Source organism: Tachypleus tridentatus, chromosome 13 (assembly GCF_004210375.1).
Source record: "Tachypleus tridentatus isolate NWPU-2018 chromosome 13, ASM421037v1, whole genome shotgun sequence".
Classification (NCBI taxonomy): domain Eukaryota; kingdom Metazoa; phylum Arthropoda; class Merostomata; order Xiphosura; family Limulidae; genus Tachypleus; species Tachypleus tridentatus.
The window spans coordinates 103,704,313-103,715,729 of record NC_134837.1 but is presented as its reverse complement, the minus strand read 5'-3'; the positions used below and the strand labels follow the sequence as shown (position 1 = coordinate 103,715,729).

The 11,417-nt window shown below is 34.8% G+C and overlaps 1 protein-coding gene across 1 annotated transcript; it reads left to right on the top strand.

The window, feature by feature from the left end:
* Window positions 1-1,357: 1,357 nt before the first annotated feature.
* On the top strand, window positions 1,358-10,884 carry LOC143237710 (major facilitator superfamily domain-containing protein 6-like). Its single transcript, XM_076477238.1, has 4 exons — window positions 1,358-1,649; window positions 2,174-3,637; window positions 6,400-6,573; window positions 7,460-10,884. The coding sequence occupies exons 1-4, from the start codon at window positions 1,574-1,576 to the stop codon at window positions 8,002-8,004; spliced, it is 2,259 nt and encodes a 752-aa protein (XP_076333353.1). The 5' UTR covers window positions 1,358-1,573; the 3' UTR covers window positions 8,005-10,884.
* Window positions 10,885-11,417: the final 533 nt, after the last annotated feature.

Below are 11,417 nucleotides of genomic sequence, written 5' to 3'. Positions count from 1 at the left end.
TGCTATGCATTAATAAAAGAGTAGCCCAAGTGTTGGCAGTGGGGGTGACAACTAGCTGTCTTCCTTTTAGTATTTCACTGCTAAACTGGGGACGGCTAACGCAGATAGCCCTCGTGTGATCCGAATCTAGAATAAAATTTGCAATATTAGCAAATTATGTTAATTAAAATTTTATTCATATTGTTTAAAAGATGCTCGAATATTATTAACTTTATTTGTAATAATTTAATTACATACATAAAGTGTAATTGTCAACACTTTATGTGTCAGTGTCACTTGTTTTGTTGACATTTTCTGAACAAATATTAAGTTCATCCAGTTCGTGACAAAAAATATATAGAAATCAGAACTACATATATATATATACATGAGAAACATTTAGAAGGTTGTGACTGAAGATTTTACTGTTCGACGCAATCAGATTGTAGCGATGTCAGAGTCGCAGGTTCGAATCCCTATTACACCAAATATGCTCGCCCTTTTAGCCGTTGGGGGCGTTATAATTTGATGGCCACTTCCACTATTCGTTGGTAAAAGAGTAGCCCAAGAGTTGGTGGTAGGTGGTTATTATTAGCTCTCTTTCCTCTAGTCTCTCACTGCTAAAGTAGGAAGGGTTAGTGCAAAGAACCCTTGAGTAACTTTACGTGAAATTAAAAACTTTTGTGTGTGTGTGTTTGTTTTTTTTAGCTTAGCACAAACCTGCACAATGGAATGCATGAGCTCTTTCCACCTAACCTTGGATTTTAGAACTGTAAGTCCATAAACTTACCACTGGCCTACCAGGGAATCTGTTCCCAGAATTTCGACAGATTTTGTCCTTCAACTACATTATCTAGACTTGTAACTCATCACTAGAAAGCTGCATTTGGCTTTAAAATATCTCTAACCCATTTGATATTCTGACAACATACAATATGACTTGACATTAATCTATGGATTATTCTCTTCTTTCTAAGTCAGCGATCATATACCATAATTTGTCAACATTTTTATTGTTAAGCATTGTGTAAATTTAGATTGTTAAATATTATGTAAATTCCTTTTATCTCGTCAATGCTCTTAATATGCTGATCTCAATTTTTTCGTCAGATTAAAAACAAATAAACAAACCATATATTAATATAACTTCAAAAGAAGTCAATCATATGGAAATAAAATCTGAAATGGGATTTTATCCTTTTCATTGTCGTTTTCCAGATCTGTATCAAGAAAAAACAAAAAGTATACTTCATCAAGTATAAAACGATATCTATTGTATTATGAGAACCTCTTTACCTATATTGTTTATGTGAATTGGTTAAGGTCACATTTTTATCAATGCCTCATGAACACTTATCTCTCTTCCAAAGTTCAAGAACAACTCGTATGTTACGTCTTTCCCGCTTAAATTTTGTCCCGGTGTGGTAAAGTACATATTACTGTGGCTGTTATTTATCTGTATCCATGTATACGTGTTTGCGATTTACAAATCTTCAATACATGATCTTAAAACTTTAACACCCAGACGTAATTTTCCGAATCCATGTTACGAGAACCTCAATTTATATTTACTCCAGTTTGATTCTCTTAAATCATGAAGTCATTTTGGCAAGATCTTATTCGTAAAGAGCTGATTCCTGTCAAGATATTGATGTTCCTCATTTATGGAGGTAAGCAAAACAGAATCAATATTACTTTTGAACAGTTTTCTTATCTTGTACAACTTGAATCAATTTAAAGTGTACTCATCGCTTGAATACCAAACTAAAAAATACTACACAATCGGGAAGCGGGATGTATACATATAACAAACAAACCCCATATTTGCCCAATCCAAGTTATATCTCATTAAATCGTTAAATACTATATGTATACCCACATATGAAAAATGTTAAGATCCTTTGCAGGATAAACCCCATTAGCTTTCTTCTTTTCTATATATTGTTGTATTTGTTTCTACACAATCTAACTAAAACTCAAGCGTTTTATAAACATATCCCATTATTCCACTAAAGTTACCTTTATGTTCAGATATTAGTAAATGAGTAATTTTGTTCTGATTTAAAATATTTACTTTTGTAATGTTCTAAAGTAAAAATTCCCCCTTTTTTTCATCACGTTTCTCAATTTTATGTTCTTGATATACTTTGAGTGATATCAAAGTTTTTTTACTGGACTTGTTCTCTATTAACAGGACAGGCTACGCTGTACCCTTACTTTACAGTGCATCTTAAATCTCTCGGCATGTCAATCAGGGAAACCGCTATAGTCTTTGCCGTCCAACCTCTTGTAGCTTTGTTTGTGGCACCTTTGATCGGAGTTCTGGCTGATAGGATTGGGAATTTCAAAATTCTGTTTTGTTTTTTCCTCACTTTCTCAGCTGCATCCTGTCTCGGACTGTACTTCACACCTCCTGTGGAGAGAAGTTTTCACGATGTCATATTAGAATTAGATTGTCACTCCGATCCGAACATTCCAAATATTGTCAGGCTTAACACGAATAACTCTTGTGCACCTAAGAACTCTTCATATATGGAAGAAGTGACAGTAAAGCTTTCAAGTTGCCAATATGTTTGTGATGAAAGGAACAGAATCGTTTCGGATAGTGAATTATGCTTTGAAAACGACAATATAAAACAAGAGAATTGTGTTAGCAAAAACGAAAGCATTGTGTTTCATATATTCAACTTGAATGCTACTTCATTACGATATAATGAAAACAACACTGTCTTAATATCTTATACTATTTCGAACAATTTTTCATACGAAGGAAGTTTTTATCAAAGAATTGTTTGTATACCGGAGTATAAAGAGAAGACTACATCAAGCTGTTTAACTATTTGTGAAATAGAGGCTCAAGACAATGGGTCCTTCTGTAATGGTGAAAGAAATTCAATGAAAACCTTCTGGATATATTTGTCTATTCGACTTTGTGTATCCCTAGGAATCGGACTCGTGAATGGACTCTTCGATGCAGTCTCGATGGCAGTGACACAAAAATACAACGCAGATGTTGGCTACCAGCGCATGTGGCAAGCCCTAGCCATGTGCTCGTTTGCTCCACTTAGCGGGGGTTTGGTGGATTGGATTAGCGAAGATGTAAACGCCAAGAATTATTCTCCATGTTTTTATCTTTACGCAGCTTTGTACTTAACAGCAGCCGTTGTATCACTCTTTGTAGACCTCAGCATGAAGATCCCATCAGAGGGAGCTTTCAAAAACTTATGGATTTTATTATGCACCATTGAGGTGGATTTCATGTTATTTCATGTTCTCTTCTTGGGGATTTCATGGGGTTTTCTAGAAAACTTTTTATTTTGGTTTCTCGAGAGTGAACTAGAATCCTCAACCCTGCTGATGGGACTAACCCTCACTGTTGGAGCAGGAACTGGGGTCCCCATGGCAATTTATTCATCTTGGATAACTGAGAAAATAGGACATGTCAACGTTCTTATTTTAGCATTCGCAGCTTATACTGTAAGATTTTTAGGATATTCGTACGCGACCAGTCCATATTTATGTTTAATTTATGAGACGATGGAGAACTTTACAGTAACACTGTTGACAGTTGGTGTTACACTCTACTGCACTCATTTAGCACCTTTAGAGATGCTTACAACAATGATGACACTTTGGAACAACCTTCATTTCATTTCTGGTGAGATTTTCTTTAACTGCGAGCTCAGTCACAAATGTAACTTATTACACCGATAAAGTATTCTTAAAGAGATTACAATTATTTTCCAAAAGTTAAATAACATTATTTATGTCAAAAATAATTTTCTAATTTGTAAGAAACAGCAGCAAATATAAAAATGTGCTTTAATTTGTTGGAATTGACAATAATTTGCAACAAAATTCCTGTAATGCAATTTATACCTTTCTTTAAATAACCTTCAAAAGTTCGTTATGATACCAAACACCTTATTTATTTGTCCATGAGCCTGCCCCTGAAAACTGATCTATTAGTACCAATAAAGGGGTCAAATTCTAACTTAACTTTCTAAAATGCTTCATGTCTTTAATCGATCTTTTTAACGTGCTGAATTGTGTAAGCAGTAGATTAAGCCTCAGAAATGTAATATTTTAAAACCAATTTCATTGAAATCATTACATTTACCATTTCCAAAAGCGAAACAATAGAAACACGTCATATCTTTCTTGGCTCGGCATAGCCAGGTGGTTTGGTGCTCGACTAGTAATCTGAGGGTCGCGATTTTGAAACCCCGTCACACTAAACATTCTCGCGCTATCAGTCGTGGAAGTATTATAATGTGACAGTCAATCCCACTATTCGTTGGTAAAAGAGTAGCCCAAGAGCTGGCGATGACTAGCTGCCTTCCTTCTAGTCTTACACTGCTAAATTAGGGACGGCTAGCGCAAATAGCCCTCGTGTAGCTTTGCGCGAAATTCCAAAACAACATAAACCAAAAAAGGCTGTTTGCATTCATGGACACGGATTCGTGATAAAAATTCAAGAGAAGTGTAAGGGACTGTTGGCCCAACCATCCAATTAGTCTCAGTTACATCCTCCTCTTTAATAATATCTGCGTGGTCATCAGGAGATTAAACATCTGTTGGTAAAGATTTCCAACACAAAGACACAAAAATGGATGAAACGATCCCATTCCTTTTAGGAACAAAACCTTTGTCAGAGCAAGTCACTTATAAATATAGCGTCACGCTTATTAGTATTATACAAGTTACAAGTATAGCTCTGTAACTTTACAAACAAATTTTATCGTTGAAACGCATTTCGCTTTCAGTAGAATCCTAATTTTCCTCGACAAGCGAATACATTGGCAATTTTTTCATATTTCGTTTCCATGAGTATTTACAATGGTGATGACATTTATATAACGTATACTGTTCCGTGTTCCACAATTCAAGTCAATAGATGCAGAAATAATGCAAGACACAACAGAAAAACACCTGCATCTTCGCTATTTGTGACTATAGGTTCATGACCTCCTGGTGAAGCATGAGCAAATACTATTAGAATGCGTTCGCGTTTTCGTATTTTTATTGCATTAAGCAACGTATTTCGAAGGCGTATGTCTTTCAACAAAATAAGACTTTCAGTTGAATCCACTGTGTTACCATGTTTTATGCAGTATTTAACTACTTTCCAGGAATATTCCCTATTTTCTTGCCACCTTCCATACTGGTTTGATATTTGCAAGATAACAATAAACAAAATGACGATAATGTATATTTGAAATACGATGACATTACAAATAGATATGCCTAGCATGGCCAAGTGGTTAAGGCAGTCAACTCGTAATCTGAGGGTGGCGAGTTCGAATCCCCGTGGCACAAATATGCTCGCCCTTTCAGCTGTGGAACGTCATAATGTAATGGTCAATCCCACTATTCATTGGTAAAAGAGTAACCCAAGAGTTGGCGGTGGGTGGTGATGACTAGCTGCCTTCCCCCTAATCTTACACTGCTAAATTAGGGACGGCAAGCGTAGATAGCTCTCATGTAGCTTTGCACGAAATTCAAAACAAACACATAGCTCAACTTGTGTTAAAATGAGCCCCTCGGTGGCCCTACGATATGTCTACATACTTACAACTCTAGAATTTGGGTTTCGATACCAGTGGTGAGCAGAGCGTAGAGAACCCATTGTGTAGCCTTGTGCTTAATTACAAACGACAAAGAGATGTTAAAATGATAAAACTCAAGATTACAAAAGACGCTAGTCATTGCTCGAGCATATGATATCATTTTAAGTAACTTGGAGCTTTATTAGATAAACGATTTTTTTCAAGTAAATGAAATATTGAAATAAACTTTTAGTTCAGGGTGAGAAGCGATCAAATATCACTACTGACGAATATGTAGAGAGATGAATTAAATAATACACGTTTGATAGGACTCACATACAAGAAAACAACAATCAAATAAAACCAGATAACTATTAAACAGTTTCTATATTAGTTTTTATTGACAAGGGGCTGGTTTTATATAATGTCAAGGAACAACAATGATTTAACGTTATGTTGAACAGAAATATGATCTATTCTTATCCTTTTACACGTTCATGTCAATCAAATTGCATATAAATTCCCTAAAATTAAATAAACGCATGCTTATTTGGTATCAAACGAAACAATTGCCATTCAAAACGTTTGAATGTTTGACCATAACAAATTCACCTCTAACCCCCCAAAATCTGAAAGTGGTTGGCGGAATACATCTTCACATCGAATTTTAGACACATAAGCTACTCATTAATAAGTGACATTCATCATACTTCGATAAACTTTAACTGATGTCTAAAACAAAGCACAACTATTAAGGTTTCGTCACCCGAAATGTTAGCGGTCAGTTACCCAGGCTCATAGACCATTTCATGTGATAGGGTGATCAGACATAACAGACTTTTTTTTTTTAAACTGTTGTCTCTCCCCGTAGGAAGAGCGTTTGGAAGTCTCAGTGGTGGATTCATGACGGATGCCTGGGGCTTTCGAGAAACTTTTCGTGTTTATTCTTACGTTTCTGCTGGTTTATGTGTTTTCTATTTCCTGATCAATATCCTTTATTTGAGAAAACTGCCTCGTCTTACTATAGCAGCTGATGCATCTCCAGGTAATACTTGGAATACTATATCACTATAAACCTATCTTCTTAGTAGACTCATGTCGAAGAAACGTACAAACTAATTTTAATGAGTCTTCATATTTAACTTTGTTATCCCACTACAAGCTAGATCAAACAACCATCAAAGTACCACGGTATTACCATTAGTTGGTATTCATAGTTAACTTTGTTAACTGATATGAATTAATTTAAACAACCATCAAAGTACCATATAGTCACAATAGAAAAATCCTCCAACAGGTTGCGAGATCGAAACCTGTCTCTGGACATGATCGATCTTTTAGCCGTGGGGGCATTAGAATGGAACGATCAATCCAACTATTCATTAGTAAAAAGTAACCCAAGATTTGGGGTTGGTGATGTTGACTAGTCTATATCTTAAATTAGAGTCAGCTAGCGCAAATAGCCCAAGATTAGCTTTACTCGAAAATTCAACAACAACAAACAACACATCTCGGGAAGATGAGGTGAGTCTTTGATAGCTGCATTAAATCTGAAAATGAATCGGCTGTAAGATAAGAGAATGAAATGTGAATACCGACTAATAGTAGTACCGTAATACTTTGATGATAGGTTAACTCACTTCGTAGTTAAATATGAATTCCTGATAATAATAATACCGTGGTACTTTGATGCTTGTTTAAACTAATTCATATTCGATTAACAAAGTTAAATATGAATAACGACTAATGGTAATACCGGGGTACTTTGATGGTTGTTTGTTCTAGCTCGTAGTGGGATAACAAAGTTAATGTGAAGATATATTAAAATAAGTATGTACGTTTCTTCAATACCTACCTAACAGCCCTCTTCAAGTTAGTAATGTTTTAATGGTTTGACTATAACTTTAGTGGAATGTTTTCCCTCGTTCCAGAAACAAAGAAAGAGCTTGAAGAGCAAAACCGTGCTTTGAGTATAGCAGGGGTGGTGTCACATCACGGATTCCATGAGATGCCAACTGTCACCTCTTTGAACATAGCAGGCTTATATTCTAGTAACATGCAGTCCATTCTGGCCCTGGAAGGCAGACGTCACAGCTATCAGCCAAGAAAACGACGAAGTCTAGAAAATGTGGGCACAAGAGAAAAACCCTCCATTAGTCTGTCGTTTGTCCCTTCAACTGAAAAAACGTCAGTTGTACCTAAATCAAATAATTTTCTTAATTCTCGAAATAATCATGAGAAAGGTCCATTTGTTAGACCCTCCAGAAGTCGTGCAGGCTCCAACTTAGCACCTCTGCCAGAAAACAAGGAGGTTAACACGAACCGAACACAAGCGAGAGAGATGTTTGAACCAGAAACAAACACCAAAAGTAGCTTTGAAAACGATGAAAACATAGAACGTAAAACTATTTCAGAAGGTCAAGTAAATATCGCGTTTATTCCTGATACAAATATCTTAGAAACTACTGTTCTGTAACAGGGCGAAATGTCAACAAATACCATGCGTATTGAACATAAACAAGAACATTAAGTATTCAGAAATTAATCAGAAACACAGCGTAGTACATGCGCTATCAGAGTACTTAAAAAAGAAAAGTTGTATCATCACTTCACGGAAACATTGTATTATTTTGTTATGACACACACCTTTGTGAGTTATAACACAACTGATTGTTGTAGCAGTTTAAAATAGGATCTGTGTTTTTAGAAAACACAAATCACGAGAGTCTTCCTTTCAGATTTCTGTATATTTAAATACATTGTTGTTTTATGAAATCACATTTTTATTGTGTGTACATAGATTTTATAAATTGTGACACAAATATTGTGCATCAAGCAACACATTTGATTTTGTTAGCTCAAAGCGACTCAAATACCCGACTTGTGTTTCCCAGAACCCAAACTGTGCTGTTTTTCAACACTAATATTTGTACAATAAGAATAATTCTGAGAACTACAAAAAACCTGATAGGTATTGTACCAGACGAAGAGTGACTTAATTTAGTATATATATTCTTATTATATTTATAATGTACGAAAATTTCAAGTGCGGTTATGAAATATATTTTGAATTGTTAAAATAGCTTTCAAAGTTCGATTACAGTACGTCAGTAAATTAAAAACTGTGAGCCTTAGTATAGATATTTATATTATGTTCGGAATGTAGGAAAATATGAAGTGCGGTTGCGAAATATCGTTGAACCGTTAGAATGTCTTTCATTCTTTAAAAGAACAAGCTCTCTAGTGGCTGTCTGCAGCCTTAAAACCTTTGAAACCGGGTTTCGATACTTGTGGTGGGCACATCATAGATAACCCATTGTGTTGTGTTGTTCCTAACTACAAGCAAACAATAGAACAAACTTCATCATAGATTAAATGTTTGTGACGAGATACCCTCGCCAATCATGCCATATATGCGTAGGTGGTTCATAAATCTTGATTTGTGGCTATTTAAATATTAATAAAATAGGTCATAGATATAAGTATGATTAATTTGATTGAAGTTTAATATGTATCATTATAAACAGATGGTTAAGTTTAGAAGCTTATATTAAGAAAATATAACTCAATTTGTTCAATGCTTGAACACTTACTGTTTCAGTTACACATTCTGTTTTTTACCTGTCAACGTCTAGTTTTAAAAACAGTTGTCTACACTAGCATGTTTGCAAAACTCATATTAATAAAAACTAGAATATTAATTCGCGGGTTTTGCTGTTTTCATGACAATTAGTCATATCTTGATTCTCTAGTTTTCACAGCGAAAAACTTTATTTTCATCTTGATACTACACAACAGGGCAACAGGAAAAAGCAAGTAGTTAACTTTCTCAAACTGATTTAGTCATCATAATTTAAATATTTTTAATTACCTGATGTATGACTTACAATAAACATTTCATCCAGATATTCAAGGAAACTCAAACACTTCAAAAATACCATCTTTCGTTTCGAAACAATCTTTTATTTTCGCCCCTTTAGTAGCGTGGTAATATTTATGTGGAGTTATACTGCTAGAAACCGGGTTTTGATACCCGAAATGGGCAAAGTCAAGATAGCCCGTTGCGTAGCTCTGTGCTACACAACAACATCTTTATTTTTATTTTTATCATTTTAATAAACAATGTTATGTGAGTTTAAACAATAACATGAATTAAATTGCTTTGTGATGTTTATAAATATTTAAATACTATGTTTATAAAATCTCAGCTTTGTAGTAGAGAAAGTTTACGAAAAAACGAGAAAGATCTGGTAGTATTTTTTAATGGAAATAGTTAAAAATTACAATAAATAACTAAGAATTCCCTTCGACAACTATGGAAAACGTAATTTCTCACGATGAGTCAGCAATAAGTTTACGAACTCACAACACAAAGATCTTCGGTTCGATTCTCCACAAATAGACAACTGTATAACCGAGATAAGCAAACAAAACAGAAAAAAAGTACCCGTGGTTGTTACTGTGTACACTTGATGACTGTTAAGCATTTTGATTTAAAGATAAATTTGAAATGGATCTTCATAAAAAAAAAAAAAAAAACTTCATCTTGGTTAGAGTGCTTGAACTGTGTAACCCAGGATTTGTAATTCGCAGTCTGTGACCGCAAAACATGTGTGTCGAATTTTGGGGCCGTAGTTGTATTATACGAGTGACGATCAAATCCTAATTGTTTAGTTACACAAGAGCATCCTGAGAGATAACAATAGGTACTTTTTACCAACTACCTTCCATCCGTTTTATCAGTTCAGAAATAGGGAAAGCAATAAGCAGGTAGTATGTGAAGCTTTACATACAAATTCTGAAACAAACGATACAAATCTTACAGATGTCTTTTAAACCGTTATAGGTTGATGTTTGTCTGCCTGATCTTGATCAAATAAAACTTTCGATATTGTTTATAAGTTAATAATTTTTATTTTGATAATTAATTTTATCAGACTCACAATTTCTCGCTGGTTCACTGTAAGTCAGTTATTTTAGTTTATTGTTCCAAACAGCTCATAAAAATATCGTGTGTTGTTGATTCTTTATATAATGCTGCAGTTTTGTAACATAATGAGAAGTCGTACGTAAGTGCGGTGATAAAAAGAAAAATGCGATTAGGTAGAAATGGTCATACGAAAAGTGGGAATCGCTGATAGTGTGACTTTCTCTTCGACTTCTATCGGTTGTTTTGATAATTTCTTTTGTGTTTAGGGTCACAAAAGAATGCACGAAACAAATGGCGCATGCACTTAATACACACTGATAAAATGTGTATACGTAGGTATTAGATGAAATGTTTTGTTTTAATCCAGAGTTCTTATCTGTATTGTTTCGATTTTTATTCAGCACTAATAAAACAAATTGAAAGGCATGTTGTTTATTCCTGTCTTTTATCACCGGTGTTATCGTATCGATTAGAATTTTGGCAATGCAAGGTTTAGTAAGAGATTAGGTGATCACGAGAGACCACGAACAAATGGAAGTAAAATGTTTTACAGCTGTCTTCATTCTGAGGTTTAAACTGTTATTTGCTTAACTCCTGGAAATGCAAATGTTACAAACATAGTTCGGTAAACATCTTTTTCATTTCGTCAAATCGCGTGCAGTCCCAAATTACAAACTAGAACTTCATTAACCAACCAATACCGATGGGACAGCGGTACCTCTTTGCATTTACAACACTAAAATAAGGGGTTCGATTTCCGTCAATGAACACAACAGATAGCCCGATTTGGCTTTGCTATAAGAAAACGCATACTTCCATCCACCAAATAGGTTGTTTTATTTCTTTGTTTGTTTGGAATTAAGCACAAAGCTGCACAACGGACTATCTATGCTCTTTCCATAACAGATATCGAAACCTGTTTCAAGCGGTGTGAGTCCGTAGACAAACCGCTGTGCCAC